General features: G+C 37.3%; 1 protein-coding gene across 1 annotated transcript; it reads left to right on the top strand.

Annotated features, from left to right (window-relative positions):
* The first annotated feature begins 13,877 nt into the window (after nucleotides 1-13,877).
* On the top strand, nucleotides 13,878-17,920 carry LOC119413444 (arrestin domain-containing protein 3). The gene is made up of 6 exons (XM_037680490.1): nucleotides 13,878-14,262; nucleotides 14,589-14,646; nucleotides 14,769-14,916; nucleotides 16,437-16,533; nucleotides 16,894-17,150; nucleotides 17,270-17,920. Exons 1-6 carry the CDS (start codon nucleotides 14,007-14,009, stop codon nucleotides 17,849-17,851), a joined length of 1,398 nt encoding a protein of 465 aa, XP_037536418.1. The 5' UTR covers nucleotides 13,878-14,006; the 3' UTR covers nucleotides 17,852-17,920.
* The last annotated feature ends 547 nt before the right edge of the window (nucleotides 17,921-18,467 follow it).

Below are 18,467 nucleotides of genomic sequence, written 5' to 3'. Positions count from 1 at the left end.
GTAAAATAAAAATGAGTAGTTCTTTTCAACCTGTAAAGCATTGAGTGTTCTATGTTCATCTCTGTCACCGTTTTTGCTTTTCTTTGGTATTTTAGAGGTAGCTGATCAGAATGCCAACAAGAATTAAATGGATGGCAGGTCAGTTGTTCATTCTATTTACTGTAGATGTTTTCTATTATTATTGTTGTTCTTATTATTAGATTTCAGATCCATATAATTCAAAGCAAACTATGTCTACTGTATACATGTGAATGGATATCATTAAACGTGAATGGAAATAACTTTGCATCTGTTCATGTTTGCAGGATTTTTATGATGGTTTAAAAGAAAAAGAACAGGGGCTGCATCAACATTTGCTTTTACTGACAGGCACAAAATAATGCACTCTTTGCATTTTTTTTTATAATACTCTGCACACAAAGTCATTCACGCACATTACTTTTTAAAGTTGGAGTGTAAATAGAAAATATGCATCCAACTGAGAACTGGTTTGATGCTTATCAGCAACAACAGTGGAAGCATGCTGGAAAAAATTAGCAAAAGTTATACGAGAGTGGAACTGCGGGCTCTGTTTTATGTAAAGAGAGATGCCAGAGAGGAAGGGAGGGTCACGGCTTCCATACGCTGTTTAACACCCAACACGAAAGCCTTAACTAGATGGAAAAAGAGAAGAGGGAGAAATACAAACAGGGGATGAAACAGAAAAGGTTTTATGACCCTGTTCAGTTCTTTAACTTTACACTTTCAATTATATAAAAAAAATGACTTTCTATCAAACAACAGTGTATTCTTGGGAAAAAAAAAAAAAAAAAAGCATTTTTGAATATTTAATCTATTATTTCACCTCTTATTAATAGAAAAATGGACATTAAAAAGAATGATTCTTTGAGGAAAGTCATCTGACTGCTCGTAGTTCATGGCTGTAACAAGATTGAGGCTTCCAGCTAAAAAATGTTAATAGGGACCAAACGGTCAGCACGCTGGTTCTTGGCTTCATCCAACATGCAGCAGATCAAGGGCCCTGAACTAAAGCAGTATTGACAGTGACCTCAACAAGACCCAGCAACTGAAACAGCTCTAACAAGGTATTAGCAGGCACCTCTGTATACCCTCTACCTCTCAGCCTGGGTCTAAAGAAACACAGCTGCTCAGAGAGGTTTCCAGGGCGGAGGGCAAACCTGCCTGCAGCGGGGTGCCCCCAGCTGAGCTCAAGGGTGAAGCTTGGTCAAGAACTCAGAGCAAAGATGAGGGGGTATTTTTAGAAGCATTTTATCTCCGATATTGAATTATTTGTGGCACAAAGGTGTCAAAAATCATTTTAAAATGGACTGTAGTGTAATTGATATAAGCTCTTAACAAGGGGTGGAAGGAATGAATTACAACTCCTCATGTAAGTAGATTTTTTGGGGTATTTGTACTTTTATTAGTATTTCTTTCAAGTGTGTAATTTTACTCATTAATACAATTTGGACCATGTAATCTACTTTGCTAATTTTAAAATCAGAAGTTGCTACTGAGTACGGCTGCAATTTGAATTGATATTCAAATTGTCCAGAAGGCTGCAAAGTTCAGAGCTTGATGGTTATCTTCTTGTGCTACAGACACTGTGGAGCTCCTGATCTCCTCCTCAGCCTTCAAGAAGCTCTCGCTGAAGCTGAACACAGTTCTGCCTCTGCTGCGTGGGAACGGCTTTTTAGCTGTGCTGGTCTACTCTTCACAGGCAAACGGAGCCGGATAGATTCTGTTAACTTAGAAAAGCAGCTCCTGCTGACACCGAACAAAAAGTTCAGAAAGTGAAGGGTGACAGAAATGTCAGAGTTTAATAAGACACTTGTTGTTTGCAGTGTATTTGGAAAAGTTCTATGCTGGTTCAAAAACATTTTTGTCTTTTTTTTTTTTTTTTAACAAACAAAATTCCTGCTTTATCTACATTTGTTTACAAAAGAAATGGCCTGAGTGGAATTTTTCTATACTTTATTGTTCGTATGAGAAATGTGTTCTGAATGTGTTATATACAGTAAATCGAATAGAATGCCTTCTACTGACAACACAATAAAACATCAATGGGTTAAAAAGTAATTAATACTCTGAGTAGTTTTGGAGAAGAGTACTTTGTACTTGTATTTAAGTATTTTATAACACCAAAACTTTTACTTGTAAATGAGTACACTTTAAGCAGTGTAACTGCACTTGTACTTGAGTACAAATTCTAATACTCTTTCCAGCTCTGCTCTTAACGCTGCACATCTTATTGACTGACCATTAAACATTAAAAGCATCACTTTTACTTGTTTGTAGTTTGCATGAACCAGACGGAGGTGCTTCCTATTCCACTTTACATAATTCAGCTGTGTGACTGAAGCTGCTGCCCATCATATCAGTATATTTAACACAATTCACATTAAACTTCTCCTAACTGCAGTTGAGACACGGATGATCCAGAAAACACAGACAGAAAAGATCATTTGTAACCTCTGCTTTTGATGTCCCTCAGCTGAAGTCTTCTGTTCAGTCTTCTTCTGCCTGTAACGTTAGTACAATTCTTCTCATTGACATTTATGACATTTCTAGGTAATCTCATTTAGTCTTTAGAGTTAAAATAGTTTTATGACTTTTCTGTAGATTAAAATGGGCATTGAAACAATCCCAGCATCTGATGACAGGTTTATGTCAGTTCTAGTGAAAAGCATTTAATATGCATCAATTCATATTATTTACTGTTCAAAATTGCAACATTATGTAACTTTGTATCACTTTGTAATTGTTCGACAACTCAAGTTTTGTCTTTGCGTCTATGGCACACAGCCACCTGTGCACACGCACGCACACACACATCAGTATAACAAAAGACAAAAAGCAGAAGAAAGACTTGTCGAGTAAACTGTTTCCACTTTAGCTCTTTGGTTGCAATAAAATTGAAATCAGATTATATTTAATCCTTAGAAGTCAGAATGAATGCTTCTTTTGCCCCTTTAAGTTTTTTTCTTTGAGTCCCTCATCAAAAAATTCATGGCATTGATTTGTTTCTTTTATGTGTATATATTTGTTATTTTTATGAGTAAACTATATGTTGCTCCATTTTTATTATTATTAAGACTGTTAAAAGATAATAAAGTTGCTCAGCTGGTTTTATTATTATCTGGTTTATTTATCTTTGTTTGTGTTTTGGGTTTTTTGCACTTGTTTTTTTAGTCATGTCAAATTTAACATCTGTTAAATTATCGATTATGCTCATGCACAACTCTGTAAAAAAGAACACCAATACTAACAACCTAAGAGATATAAAACAGTTTTTGACTCTGGAGGTGATTCACAAAGAGCTGTAAGTAAAAAGAGGCATGCAGCTCAGGTTCTGTGCGAGTCTGTGGTGGATTTCTTCTTTTTTAGATAAAGTTACCATTCTGTATTCACTGTTTTAAAATCTGCAACTTTATTCTTAGTCTTCCATTTTTGTAGTCCTACATTTTTCCAAAAACACAATAGATCATGACATACCAAGTATTTTTGCACAACACCATTAACTGACTTGTCACAAAATTAAATTGAGCATTTTTTTTAATAGTTTCTTCTAATTCCCTAAAGATAGATTGTCTTTGGTTATTTGCAACGTTGTATTTTGTGTATGGAAGTTCATGTCTGACTCATAGGTTTTAGTTTTTGGGCCTAAAAGTGAAAACATTCCTCTGAAAATGTTCATGTAAAGGAACGGGCAGATAGGAAGTGAAAAGGTGGTTCAAAGCACAACTTTAAAGTACAATCAAAAAGTCTGCAGAACTTTTACTTAAGTCCATTTGAAAATGTTAAAGGATATTTGAGCTTCTTAAAACCAAAATTTTAATTAAATAAACTGTGGCTTCAGTAGTTTTTCCAATTATGGCATTAATGAACAAATTTGTATTTTTTATGACTTGCTACTGTTAATTTTTTACTCATCTAACAAAAACAAAAATACAATAGCTCCTTTTGATAAAAAAAAATAGCTCTACATATAATACTAACAAAATAGGTGTATAATACTGACAAAAACTGAATAAATCAATTACAAGATGCCAAAGAAAGACTTTAAAGGACATTTAAAAATCATTGTGTCCTAATTTATTAAAAGGTTTCTTTCTGTGATTATTTACAGGGGAAAAAAAAACACTTTAAAACAACAAACTGTTAAATCTTGCAGGATGAAAAAAAAATGTAAATGTTAATTGTTGATTGAAAAAATTACAATATCCTTTACATGAAGTTTCTATAAACTTTAAATATTTAGTTTTTCTGACTGAAACAAGTTCAGCTTGCCCTCTAAGAGTCAGGTACAGCTGTGCACTGAGTGTGTGTGAGGGTACTTATGTGTGTGTGTGCATGTGCAGGCACTTATGGCGGTTGTCTCTGTGTGACTGTGGGCGTCTGGAGGAGAGAGAAGCCTCATCTGTTACCAGCCCAGCCCGAGCGGCCCGCTGCATGAAGGAGAACGACAGGGTGTCACCGGCGACGACAGTGATGGATGCCCTGAATTCTGTAGGCAACTTGGGCAATTGGACGCATTAACAACAGGCACCTGCTTTCCTCCCGTACAAATCTATTAAATGATAACAGCAATGGCGGCTCCCACACTATAAGTAAATTATAGCTCTGTCTGAGTGTGAGGTAAGTGTAAGCCTCCCATCTCCCCCCATCACACCTCCCACTTACTCTCCCATCTTCTTATGGGCAGTCTTACAGTGCCACCCAGTGGAAAGCATTTAGAGAACTTTTTTTTAATACAATATGAATGGGTATTTGAAAATAGATAAATTAACAAAATAAACTATAGTGAATGTAAAATAGAAAGCAATCCACTGGAAAATAATGTTTTGGGTTTGTAAATGTATTACTTATTCAGTGTGGATTATAGAATGCATGTAGTTCATCACGATAATACAACAAAACTAAATATGGATTTAAAACTATCACATAAAACAAAGTATGTGTAAGACCATGAAAACAAGGCTAAAGGTCAGCTTGTTGTTTTGATTATTATTATTTTTTTTGAATAAATCACTTAATGTCAGTCTTTTACAGTGACAGCAGCGTTCCTATTCTGTTATAACAACCGTTAAAGCAAAGAAAGTTTGGTGTGTGAGTCAGCAGGTAGTCAAGTCGTTCTTAGCTCTTCTGTGCATCTTAAATGTTGTGAGCAACTTTTTACATGAAGCCGTCTGAACTAAACAGCCAGCAGTTAGAGCGATTGACAGAAGAGCATACGACCAGCTCAAAACCTTCTCTTAAAACACCAACAGAAGACCTTTCATGTCAGCTTGACGATCCTAAGGCTATAGCTCAGGTACAGCCACATAAACGTGTGTCATATAAATTTGCTGTGGATAAATATTTCTCCGTCTTCCAGGAGGGGACTGGTGTTTGCGAGTTAGCCGAGAATAAAAGGAGAACAAGAGCAATAAATACTTTTACAACGGGCAATTTGTCAGCATGTGTAAATGTCTCCAATTCCCACCAGCGCCGGGGAAAAAAATTTACAGTCTCGCTGGAAGTGACAATGCACAAAAAAGCACCACTTTTTACTCTCTCTCATCTCCCTTAGACCACTAAAACCTTCCCATAAATCTCTGCTGGTCCCCCCAGATGACTGGTGTTGTCAGATATCATGCCTCGACAATGCCTTCCACCATCATTGTCTTGACAGAAATATGATATGTGAAGCTGCAATGTCACATCACTTAACATGATTTAGCCTAAGCTAGCCTGCACCACTTTAATCAATCAAAAATGTCACCTTTTTCCCCTGTAATGATGGTAGAGGTAAAGGATCATTGTGCCGGGGTGATCTATAAGACTTATCTGGGCTGCTGACTTATGACTACTGCCAGCTAATGTACTAAAGGAACCTCCTCTCCTCCTGTTGTCAGGGTTTCTGTCAAACTGGCACATAAGTAGACCAGTGTTACCTCATGGAAGGAAGGAAAGACACTTCCTGTAATGTGTGTACCTTACATCTATTATGTATGTGCTCAATGTGCCACTAAAAATCATGACGAGTTACTCATATTTGACTAAGATTTTTTTTTTCTTTGTTGGAGTATGAAAACACAGTGGTAACCCAACAAAAAATAAAAATACAGTAAAAACTTATGAGCATTAGGTAAATGTCTGTTCTAATAATGCATTTGTACTTTTACTATTTTTAGGCATTTGCTTTGTTTTTTTTTAGTTTTTTTTTTTTTAGAAAAAGTGTTAGAAAATGCACTTTTTACACTACAATATTATTACCCTTTGGTAATTGTCGACACAAGTTGAACAATAAAAGTTTTGTATTTAATAAGAAGGCCATTAATATAATTATTTAATAAGAAAGTTCGCTGAATGCTTAGAGTAGTCGTTCTCCAATGCAAGAGTTGAGGGTTCAAATCGACCAGCAGTCACATGCCCAAGTGTCCTTGGGCAAGACACTGAACCCCTTGATGCGTGTCCCTTCAGTGGATGAATGTGATAAAGTGCTGCTTATTCTCTTTAGAATGATTTGTTCAGTTAGCTATGTAGTGAGTAGAGTGCTGTATGAATGGGTAAATGGGGGCGCAGATGGTAGTGTGATGTGCTTTGAGTGTCTTGATAAGATAGAAAGGCCATAAATACAGTCCATTTACCATTTATATTTAATAAACAAACACTTGCGCAATGAATTATGTACCTTATTCTGATTAACTTTATGCCTGTGACAATAACACAGCAGGACAAAGAAGAAACGCAAATGACAGGAAAACGTGTGAGAATCCATCTTCATCTAATCCTAATTCAATTCAATTCAGTTTAGCACCAAGTCACAACAGAAGTCATCTCAGGGCACTGAACAGAAACATTTGCATACATTATAAAAGCCAATTAGTAAAAGTTATCTATGTAAGGAAGCCGGCAGATTGTGTTGAATCTTCACTTCAATGCAGTCTCTCATCCTGAGCAAGCACAAAGGCCACAGTGGAAAGGAAAAACTCCATTTTAACAGGAAATCCATACTCATTTTGTTCCACCAAACTCAAACACATCAGACAAGTGGTTTAAGAGCTGCACCTGAAGCAATGATAAAGTTAATAGATCTGGACAAGTTATAAATTACCATTCCTTTGTTTTTTTTTAATTACTCTCCAAAAAATGTACTTGTATTTTACAACTGACATTGATCTACTCTACAATTAAAACTGCCCTGATCTTACTGAGGATTCACAAAATATTCTTTTACAGTTCCCTATATTTAAAATTAGCACCTGTGTATGCATGTGCCATGTTCATGATGTGGTCTGTACACCAGTGAGATTCTTTGTGATTATAAAAATATAAAAGCTTCCATTCAAAGTAGACACATATATTATTCAATTTGCAAAAACCAAACACACGTTCTCAGCCTTATTTGTAATAAGCTGTGCATCACCAACGTGCTGCTCAACATGTTTATTTACAGTCTGCCCTCTGTGCTAATTAGAATGTGACCCTGCACACACACACACGCACACACACACACGCACGCACACACACATGCAAACAGGCCGAGTGTTTGTGCATGCAAACACATACATGCACACTCCCCAAAGCAATATTACCAGCACAATTTCATCCGGCAGATATTGGAATTTTCCGAAAGAGCAAGCCAATAGATAACCTATTACAAAACTATAAGAAATCAATACCTAATTTCTTTGCATTGATTACCACTTGGACATTTAACATGCACCCTGTGGCCACAGTGTGTGTTCCACAATCTCTGATCCCCATTGGCCCTTGTGGGTATTAAAATTATCGATTGAGACAGAGGACTAAAAATGTCAAGCTGTTCATTAATCTTAATAAAGACTGGACTTGACCGAGGCGCACGTTCTCCCATGCAGGGGTGCAACTTACGCATCTAGGAGCACCAATCCCAAACAGATTAATAAGCTTCTTCTAAAGGACACGATTTAAGTATTTGCCATTAAACAAATCGGTTACAAAGAAGCAGGTATTCTGTAATTGTGCACACTTTGACCGATGGCTACATATCGTATATATTCATCCACCGCAGGACTGAACGCATGCTTTAGGAAATGTAAAGCAAAAACGCGTGCCGTTATGTCTTGTGTGATGTGAACCTGCAGCTGCTGTTCTTCTACAGATGGTGCTCTGGAGTCGAGAAAGAACAAACGATACTGTGCTCTGCCTCTGCACCGGTTTCATCTCGATCCAAGATTAGTTTAAAGGAACACAACTTGACCTCTTCCTAATAAAGGCCCCCAAGCAGGATTTGATTTGCTTCACTTTGTGCTGTAATTAGATATTTCTGCTTCTCCTACTTGTTTGTATCTTGTTAACAAACTGACTTGCAGCTAAACTGGAGCAGCTACATTTACACCAATCTTTAAGAGGTTCAAACTATGTTAAAATAGACATTTAAAATGATACGCAAAAGTATGCTAATCAATAAAAATTATTACTATTATTTCTCTGAAAATCGTAGGCGGCTTGGTGGCACAGTGGGTAGAGCTGCCGTCTCTCTGCGAGAAGGTAGCCGGGTCGAATCCTGATCAGAGGGCCTTTCTGGGTGGAGTTATGTTCTTTCTGTGCATGCAAGGGTTTTCTTCAGGCACTCCAGTTTCCTCCCACAGACCAAAAACATGCATGTTAGGCTGACTGGTAACTCTAAATTGTGTGAGTGATAGAGTGAATGGCTGTTTGTCTCGTTTGTCTTTGTGTCCCTGTGATGGACTTAGACCTGTCCAGCGTGTCCCCCATCTCTAGCACAATGATAGCTGGACATGGGCACCAGTGAACCCTGTGACCTGAAAAGGAAGACGTGAGTAATGATGGATGGATGGATTCTACTGACAATCCATTAAATCAACAAAGCAACACCAATTTAAAATCATGCATCTGGGGGCAAAATTAAAATCTTCTCCCGAGCCATCGTCCAATTTCAGTCGATGCCCGACATCTTTTCGTGGTTGCAGGTTCATCAGCAAGAGTTTGATTTGTCTCGTTTTACATTCTCCGTTACTTTTTTCCACATCAAAAACCAAAGATCACTGAAAAATTCAAACTTCCTATCTTTTTCTGTCTCCAAAGTTAGCCAGCTGTCATGAGAAGTTCGAATTAAATGAAGTATTTATCAATTGTTTAAGTAAAATGAGAAAATACATATTTAAATTTTATCTTGGGGGGCCATATAAGATGTTTAAAAAAGGGCAGATTTGGCTCGCTGGCCTTGAGTTTGACACACGTAATCTAGATGATGTGATTCTTTGAAGAAACAGCATAGCTTAAGGTAAGACAGTTTATTTAGCTGAATAAATTCTGGTCAGTTTTAAAAACAACACATTTATGTTTTTATATTTTTATTTTATTTTATTTACCCAGACTGTACATGCAGTTAAACATAGAGGAGCATACTTGGGTTTAGGATGAGTGGGAAAATATTCCTGTCCTTTTCTTCCAGACTTCCAGAAAATCCAGGTTGAAGCTCAGAGGAGATCTGGCTTTTTTCAGCCGTGGGCCCTAAACTCTGGAACAATCTGCCCATCAACTTTAGACAGGACACTTCAGTCTCTGCTTTTAAAACTCTCCTGAAAACACATGCATTGACATTTAACACAGGGTGATCCAATTTAGATTGTCATTGATTCTGATTGTGTTTATGCTTTTCTGTTATTCCGTGACATTTGACACAAGGTGATCTGATTCAGTATGTCATTGATTCTAATTATGTTTCCTGTTGTGTTTTTAATTCCATATGCTGTAATTCTATCTTGTTACTTTATATTTGACGTTGTGATCTTTTTGTTAAGCACTTTGGTAACGGTTCTAGTTTTAAATGTGCTATATAAATAAAACTGACTTGACTTGACAGACTAACCTTTAATCTTGGAAATCAATTGCACCTAAAAGAAAGCATTGCTTAAAAAAAATACACGTTTTATGATTAAAAAAAAAATATCCATGTATTTGATGAGCTAGTCAGTAACTTGTGAAAAAGTATAAAATACCTTCTGGTTTTAAAATATTTATTATTTAACTACTTGAAGTGGCAGAATTTGAATGTTGCTTGCCACAACTGCAATTTAATCAAAATTGTTGTATTACACTGAATGGAAGCAACCATGAGACCAAAGATGCAGAAAATGTTTGAGCTTTTTTTTTTAATTATTCAAAGTTTAGGTGTTTATTTTAGTCGTTATCTGTTTTTACATGGGTTGTCTTTTTGATCGCTTCATGCTGTTTTACTTCTCCTGCTGCTCTGCATCAATCACTTCTATTGCTCTCACCTGTGTCTCATCAGCACTCATGTCTAACATGGTCCCCGTCTTCATCCTCCCTGTCAAGACCTGGAGTTTTGTTCCTCTGCTTCAGATGTATGAAGGTTTTTATGTTGTTCAAACGTTTGGACTCTACCTCTCTACGTTGAGCTGCAGCTTCTGTCTCTGAGTCATTAGCTGTTTGCTCCTTTCTTCTCTCGACTCTTGTATTTTGCATCTGGGTCTCTTCCAATCACCACCTGTTTAACGGATGTATTCACCTGTACCACTTTGAAAGTAAAGTTAATTTTTATTGCTTTCATGTTTTACGTTTTCGTTTTCTTTCTTGGTCACATATCCTATTACAAAGCGTTTCATTAGTTTTGTTTTACCCCTCTGTATGTATTCCACAAAAACTGAAGACTGATAGCACTTTCTGTTAATGGTACCTGTCCTAATGAAGAGCACATGGATAATTAGGATACTGGTTAAGCCCATTTATAAACCTACATTCTAAGGTTTGCTTTTGTGACAAATTTCTCAAATAATGCAAAGTTGAGTATAAAGTCCGAGTCTCTCTTCAAATGCTGACCCCCCTATCAATGACCATTTATCACAATTGCTCCTCGGCTAAGGAGAGAAGCATTAATGGGATTGCATCAAACCTCATCTACACTTCTAATCCATCAATCCAAAAGCTTTTACAGTGGTCTATACTTTCACACTGAGGAAGTGGTTTTTACACTGGGGCCCATCACTGTGCTCCTCATCACCACTTTAAAACCACATGACAGCACTGTCTAAGTCAAAACACTGTGTTTTCATATTTGGACAGCCTTAACCAGAGACTTTTGTATATTTTACAGCAGTATGAAGCAATCCATCCATTCTCTTTACCCGCTTTCCGGGTCATGGGGGTCACTGGTGCCCATATTACATAGCATACACAGCAGGCACTGTGCGAGAGGCGGGGGCCACCCTGGACAGGTCACAAGTCCATCACAGGGAGTATGCAACAAAATTAATGTAACTGAGAATAATCATTTTGTGTATGTTCTGTTCATGGATGTTTAAATATTATTTGTTGTTATACCCGTTATGCTAAAGGTGTGTGTATCATAATAATAATACTTTAATGGTGTGTTTATAATGTAATTAATTTATAGAGATGACAAGAAAAGTCTTGTGATTGGTTTTGTATTAGTGCTCATCTATAATACAACAATAACCACAACAAAGCACTGCTTTGACCGTAAATATAACTATCATTTTAACAGGCTAAAGTTTGGAAATGTAGTTTTTCCACAGCTTTGTCGATGAACATCCATCCATCCATCCAACCATCTATCCATCCATTATCTTTACCCGCTTTTTCCTTTTCTTAATTGCAGGAGTCACTGGTGTCCATGTCCAGCAGTCACTGTGTGAGAGACAACTTGGACAGGTCTCCAGTCCATCACAGGGACACATAGAGACAAACGAGACAAACGACCATTCACTCTCTCACTCACACCTAGGGACAATTTAGAGTTACCAAAAAGCCTAACATGCATTAGGTATTATTTGTAACTTAGTGTTTTGTACTATTAATGCTTAGCATATTCTTAGTTCAGCGAATTTTGTAGTTTTTGTCTTAGATCTTATTATTGTTTTTCTTTACAATTGATGCTTTTGTTGGATGTAACTGGGACCCTGTGTACACAATTTTGTTCCATTACATGTGCCACATGTGATGGTAATGACAATTAAAAAAAAAAACATAACCTTATCCATGTTTTTTTGGTTTGTGGGAGGAAACCCGAGTACCCGGGGAAAACCATCGCATGCATGGAGAAAGCATGCAGACTCCACCCAGAAAGGACGCCGGACAGGATTTGATCCTGCAATTTTCTCACTGAGTGGCAGCCGCTCTGCCAACTGCACCACCGTGCTGCCTCGATGAACATTTGTTGAAAAAAATTGTTCATTCCTCAAAACATCTACTCGTGGAAACAGTATTTAGCTCATAGAAACACAGACAGACAGACAGACAGACAGACAGACAGACAGACAGACAGACAGATAGACAGACAGACAGATAGATTTTACCTTTTGTCTTTTGCTTGTTTGTTTTGTTGTGCAGCTCTTTGGTTGACCTTGTTGCAGTTTTTAAGTGCTGTATATATAAAGTGGTATGTATGGTAGCACAATTACTTAGTGGTTACCACCATTGCCTCGTTGTGAGCAGGTCCTGGGTTTAAGCCCAGGGGCCTGGAGTCTTTCTGTGTGGAGGTTTGATCTCCTCATATTTGCATGGATTTTCTCCAGGTATTCCAATTTCCTCCCACGGCCAAAAACTAAAATGCATGCCACAAGGCCCAGAGATCCCTTGGGGAAAAATATATAATGATGGTTAAATAAATTTACAGGTAATCTCAATTAAAACAAGATATCTTTGATCATTTGAAGTAACTCAACTAAGATCTAATGTATTCTGGTGGCTTTAAAACACAATTGTGCACATTTATATTTCATTGCTGTTGTTTCTTTGTTTGACCATTTACATAAATCTCATGAACTCGGTTTTGTTTGTGTACGGAAGCCCATTTCTGTCATGAAAGAAAAAATAAAAGCCCAACAGGAAGTCATAATTTTGACTTTTAATGTCATATTTTCGACTTGTAAAGTCATAATTATGAGAATAAAAGTCATAATTTTGAGTTTTAAAGTCATTATTATGAAAATAAGTCATAATTGCGAATTTTAAAGTCATAATTATGAGAATAAAAGTCATAACTTTGACTTTTAAAATTATAATTTAAAGTTTTAAAGTCATAAATACAAGCTTAAAAGTCATACATTTGAGTTTTAAAGTCATAATTATAGGAATAAAAGTCATAATTTCAAGTTTTAAAGTCATAATTTTGACTTTTCTTATTTAATTTTGAAAATTTGTCCCTTGCCGGACACTGACTCTACAGGGATGCAACTTTTCAACCTTTATTTAGACAGGTAAATCCCATTGAGCCTCAAGGACTCAAGACACTGGTAGTTTTCCTGCATAGCACATTGACTCATTCATTAAAACATCAGTCCTTTTAAATAAAGGTATGTAATGTATACATCTTTTCATCACCACTTTCTATAGCATTTAGTATCGAAGCCCATTTCCACTATGAAATAAAATCCCATCAGGAAGTCATAAATGAGTTTTAAAGTCATAATTATGAGAATAAAAGTCATAATTACAACTTTTAAAGTCTCTCTGTCCTCCGGTGAAGCCAGACGTGTCTCTGTCTTCCTTAAAAGGCAGAAACAGCAATTCACGAGTTCTGCTTGACCCAAACTGGGGCCTTGACGCCGGACTTATCTCAACTCCTCCTGCCATGTTTTGAAAATAAAAATGCTTTGCCAGGTAGAAAAATCTAAAAAAGTTAAATCTGGTCCTTTGGACATTTAAAAAAACAAAACAAAGCAAATCAACCAAAAAAAAATGTTGATTTGCTTTGTTTTGTTTTTTTGAATGTCCAGAGGACCAGATTTAACTTTTTTAGGTTTCACTTTGAGCGCCCTTGTTGTTCAGTGTTTGGCCTCTAGAGGGCGCCATGTTCTCATAAACCTCCCACAGACAGCGTCTGCCTGGCTTCCTGTAGAGGAGTCTTCTTCATGGGCGTGTCCACTTTTGTTGTTAGCCACTTTTAAACAAAACACTTTAAAACGACCCAGAGTGACCCAATCCCTTTCTGTTTACATCTTTTTCGTCCAGACTGTCCGTCCCCTGCAACGATGCCTGCAGTCAGTAACTTCACCGTCTCTTATAACGCGCTGAACGAGGCGGGGACGTTTTCCGAGGGAGACGTTATAACGGGAACTGTTAACCTGCAGCTGTCGAAGGAGACCAAAGTTCAGAAGCTGTTCGTCAAAGCCAAAGGAGACGCCAACACTCACTGGACGAAGAAAAGGGGCGACCGCACACACACATATTCTGCACACACAAGGTACTTCAAGCTGAAGCAGTTTTTAACCCCCGAGGGGTCTGAAGGTAGGAAGCAATGCACACCTCAATTATTAAAACAAATAAATCTGTTTACTGCATCTGATCTACACACACACACCTAAAAAATAGTATATATTTCAGTATAAATGAATATAAATTGTAACCAAGATTTAATCACCAGGTTGGCAAGTTTCAGTCAAATGGAGAGGATGCTATTTGAAGACTTAAACAGCAATTTATTCATTATTCTATATGCAATTGTAAATGACATGAGTAAAGATGATTTTTGCAGATGCTTGATTGCATTTATCGTGGCCTTGTAGTTACAAATCACACGAATGATTAAACAAATCTCTCGTTTGCCTTTTCAGAAAATGTTTTGCCTGCAGGGATCCACGTCTACAAGTTCAGCTTTACAATACCGACAGAGTGAGAACTCCACAACAGACACGCTCCGTTTGCACGTTCACATCGTTTATTTGAGCAAGCATGACCAAATCGCTTCCACAGTAATTAACATGTTGTATAACGGTCATTTCATTGGCTCACAGAAGCATGCCGTCATCTTTCAAAGGAGCTCATGGAAAGATTGTTTATAAGCTGGAGGCCAAGCTGTCCAGAAGCTGGAGGATGAATTCCAACGCAGAAGTGGAGATCAATTTCGTCTCAAAATCTTTTCCAAATATTTACTCCCTCATGGTGCGTAGTGTATCCAGTGTATCATGCTTTACCTGCTTCATGCTGTCCTACTTAGTAATGAACTTTCTGGCGCTCATCCTAATTGTTGTTCTGATCTGCCAGTCTACCAATTTTTAGATATCAAGCAGGGCTTACTGGTAATTTGAGCCGGATCCTGCCGGAACTCTCTTATTTCGAGATGATGCGTTCCAGTAACTGTTTTCTTGGATCCAGTAACTCTCAGGCTTACTAATAATAAAGTTATGAACAAATTTGACTGCCTTGAACAAATAAAACGTATACTGGATATGTAAGCTGAAAATAATTACATAAACACTCATTTTAAATATAACAGTCACTTCCGAGCTTCCTAATATACAAGAGCTGCGCCTTCAAGTAAGCATGTCCGCTTCTACCCTTAAAAAAAAAATCTCTGCCCTTAAAAGTTCAGTCATCAATTCAGTTGAAAACACAAAAGTATAAACAGCACAACTAATTTGCTAAATTTGTTTTACAGTTTTAAGTAGGTCATTATTAAAATGTTGATTATTTATTAAAAATACAAGATAATTGTTTGATGGGTAATCACGTGACATATCAAATCAACGGCGCCGATTTGTCAAAAATAGCAGCAATCCCCAAAAATTCTACACAAAAAAAACATGTATTATTAGATTATTTTTTTAGATAGAGGCTTGTTTGTTTTAGTTTTACATTTTTGATAATGTTTTGGGTACAGGTACTTTTGTCAAACAAATCAGCAGTCAGTGCCGTAGTCTGGTTTTAGCCCCGTTTGCGTTGGGAAGAATATCTGTGGTGACCTCCGCAGGAGGGAGCAGCTGAAAGAAGGACGTTCTTGTAAAACAAAACTATCAACTTTTAGCTATTGTTTATTTATCGTTTTGCTCATCTGTGTATCTGGTTTTGTTGCCTCATGCTCTCTTACTCAGCAGGTTTCTTTATCTGCTCTTGAGAAGTGAGCAGGATCAATATAGTGTGTTAGAAGCCGAGGTGAAATCTGACAAAGTGGTTGAGCAATAATTAAATATCAACCTTAACTGAAAGGTTAATAAGATTACAAAATCAACAGGCGCTTTTAAGGTTTTATTTTAGGCCATAAAATAGTCGATAACAGAAAATGTTTCCATGATGCAAGCAGAGTTGCCATTCTTATCACAATGCTTATATGTACTTGCATCTTTTCCTCTAAAACAATAGGCGTCACTGGCAGGAATAGAACTGGAATAAGTTGTACAGAAAGTTTATTATTCATACAACTCACTTCTGTGTTTTAATTTACAAAAAGTAATACTAAAACACCAAAGTAGCTATTTTTTTCATAACCTCTTTCTATGGTAATATGGTAATATTCTCTCTATGGTTCCTCTTTAAGCCTATTTCACACTGCAACTTTGTTTTAAAGTTATTTTGCATTTTTACATATATAAAATTAGTTATAGAGAATATAAAGCAGACATTGCCTTGTACTATTGATAGCGTTTGATCAAATATAATTATTTTCATTTTATAATTTCTTGCAGTCACCCCAAGTTGATTCAACAGATAAAGAGATGGGGCTCTTCTCCAAAGGACAAGTGCACATGGATGTGACTGTGAACAGGGGAGTTTTTGCCTCAGGTAAAGTTCTTTAAATATAAAGAATAACTTTTAAAGACTAATTCTAAAAGTTTTTTTGTTTGTTTGTTTGGGAAAACAATAGTGGGCTATAAGTGGGTTTGTGTTAAAATGTAGTTCAACTGTGGTTTCCTGGAAACCTTTTCTTGTCAGGTGGCAAGTTTAGGACTTGATGTGTGTAAGGTGATCGCTCATCTAAGAATAGACATTTATAATGTTGGCAAAGTTAGTTTTTCTGCATTGTCTGTGTTTTTTTTGTTTTTTTCTCTCCATAAATGTAATGCAAAATATAAACTGTCAATACTTCATAACACTCTGGACCTTAGTCTTGTGTAGTGTTTTAAGTTGTGCTCGTCTTCACAGGTGAAACGGTTGAGATTGTTGCCAACATCAACAATTCTTCGTCCCGTGACATGACTCCCAAGTTTAGTTTAATACAGTTTGTTGAGTTTCGCGCACAAGGAGATACCAGACATCAGAGCTTCGATGTCGAAAAAGTGGTTGGCCACCCAATTAAACCCCAAACGCAGCAGGAAGTAAAATGTGCAATAAAGATCCCCAGTGATCAAATGTCATCCATCCCAAATTGTGCAATCATCACGGTGGAATATAAGTTAAAGGTGTGTAACATTATCAACCATAAATAAAATATGTATATATTTTGACAGTATTTTATGGTAATATGTCTAAAACAAAGTGAATCATTATCTACTCATGACACAAGTGTGTTTTCCTCTAGGTGTATCTGGACATCAGCTTTGCCTTTGATCCAGAGGTCCTCTTACCAGTGCTCATAGTTCCTCCTAAATGTGTTCCTGGTTCTCAGGGTAATCTTGTAGGTCCTCATCCTGTTGGGGCTTTTGGGGGCCAGTGCAACAGTGACTTCCCTCCCCCTGCAGTACCTGGAGGTCCTTATCCTGCATATCAGCCGCCAGGCAGTTATGGGTATCCAGGGGTCCAAAGTCCTTCTGCACAACCAGTGAACCCACAGATGCTGGCTGGTTCACCAGGTGTTTACCCCCCTCAGCCACCACTCATGTATGGGGGCTATAGTAACCCAATGCCACATGTGCCCTCTCCGTTCGGATCACCCTCTTATGTGCCTTACCCTCCACCACCGCCCTCGGCGTTTAACCTACCTCCATCAGCACCACAGAGCCAGCCATCTACTTCCTCCCTGTCTCCATCAGCTCCAGCTAGTAACCTCATGCCTTCTGCCCCAGTGATGAATTCAGATTTCCTGTCTCAGCCAAATGATGCTCCTCCATCACATTCTTTGGATTTCCTATCTTCTAAACCAGAACAATCTGATGCTAAATAACCCCATAACACCATGATTGTCATGTAAAAGCATTGAATGCAAAATGCGTGTACACAACTATAACCTAAAATGTTACTTGGCCACTGTATTAGCTTGGTTGGCTTCATGTAGCTGCTAACATTAACTAAACATCAGTCATTGGGATGCACTCAACAGTACTACCTTTTTAATATTTAAAGTGTCCTTTTTTTGCATGGATATAAACAGTTACCTCTAATATTTAATGGTGCTTAAATATGCTAAAACTACTTTAGTGAATATTAACCACTTTCTATTAACTTTGTACCACTTTGCAAAAACCTGTATTGTTATATTTACAGTATTGTATACATCTTCCTGTGCATGCGTGGGTTTTCTCCATTTTTCTCCCGCGGACCAGAAGCAGGCATGTTAGTTTTATTATTAATTGTCATTGGGTGTGAATGAGAGTCTGACCAGTTGTCTTATTTTGCATTTGTGGCCCTGTGGTTGACTTGCAACCCATGCAGGGTGTACCCAACATCTCGCACTGCGAGTTCTGGAGATAAACACCAGCTCCCCCCACAATCTGGAAAGGAGAAAAAAAAAAAATATATATATATATATATATATATATATATACACACACACACATATA

This window comes from Nematolebias whitei, chromosome 8 (assembly GCF_014905685.2).
Source record: "Nematolebias whitei isolate Nwh7 chromosome 8, NemWhi1, whole genome shotgun sequence".
In the NCBI taxonomy this organism is placed as follows: Eukaryota; Metazoa; Chordata; class Actinopteri; order Cyprinodontiformes; family Rivulidae; genus Nematolebias; species Nematolebias whitei.
Note: the sequence above shows the minus strand (reverse complement) of the source record. Positions and strands in the feature narration are given on the sequence as shown.

Coding starts and splice junctions, on each gene's coding strand:
- LOC119413444 (XM_037680490.1), top strand. CDS start 14,007: ATGCCTGCAGTCAGTAACTTCACCGTCTCTTATAACGCGCTGAACGAG. Junction 14,647..14,768: donor AGCTTTACAATACCGACAGA/GTGAGAACTCCA, acceptor ATTGGCTCACAG/AAGCATGCCGTCATCTTTCA. Junction 17,151..17,269: donor CGGTGGAATATAAGTTAAAG/GTGTGTAACATT, acceptor GTTTTCCTCTAG/GTGTATCTGGACATCAGCTT.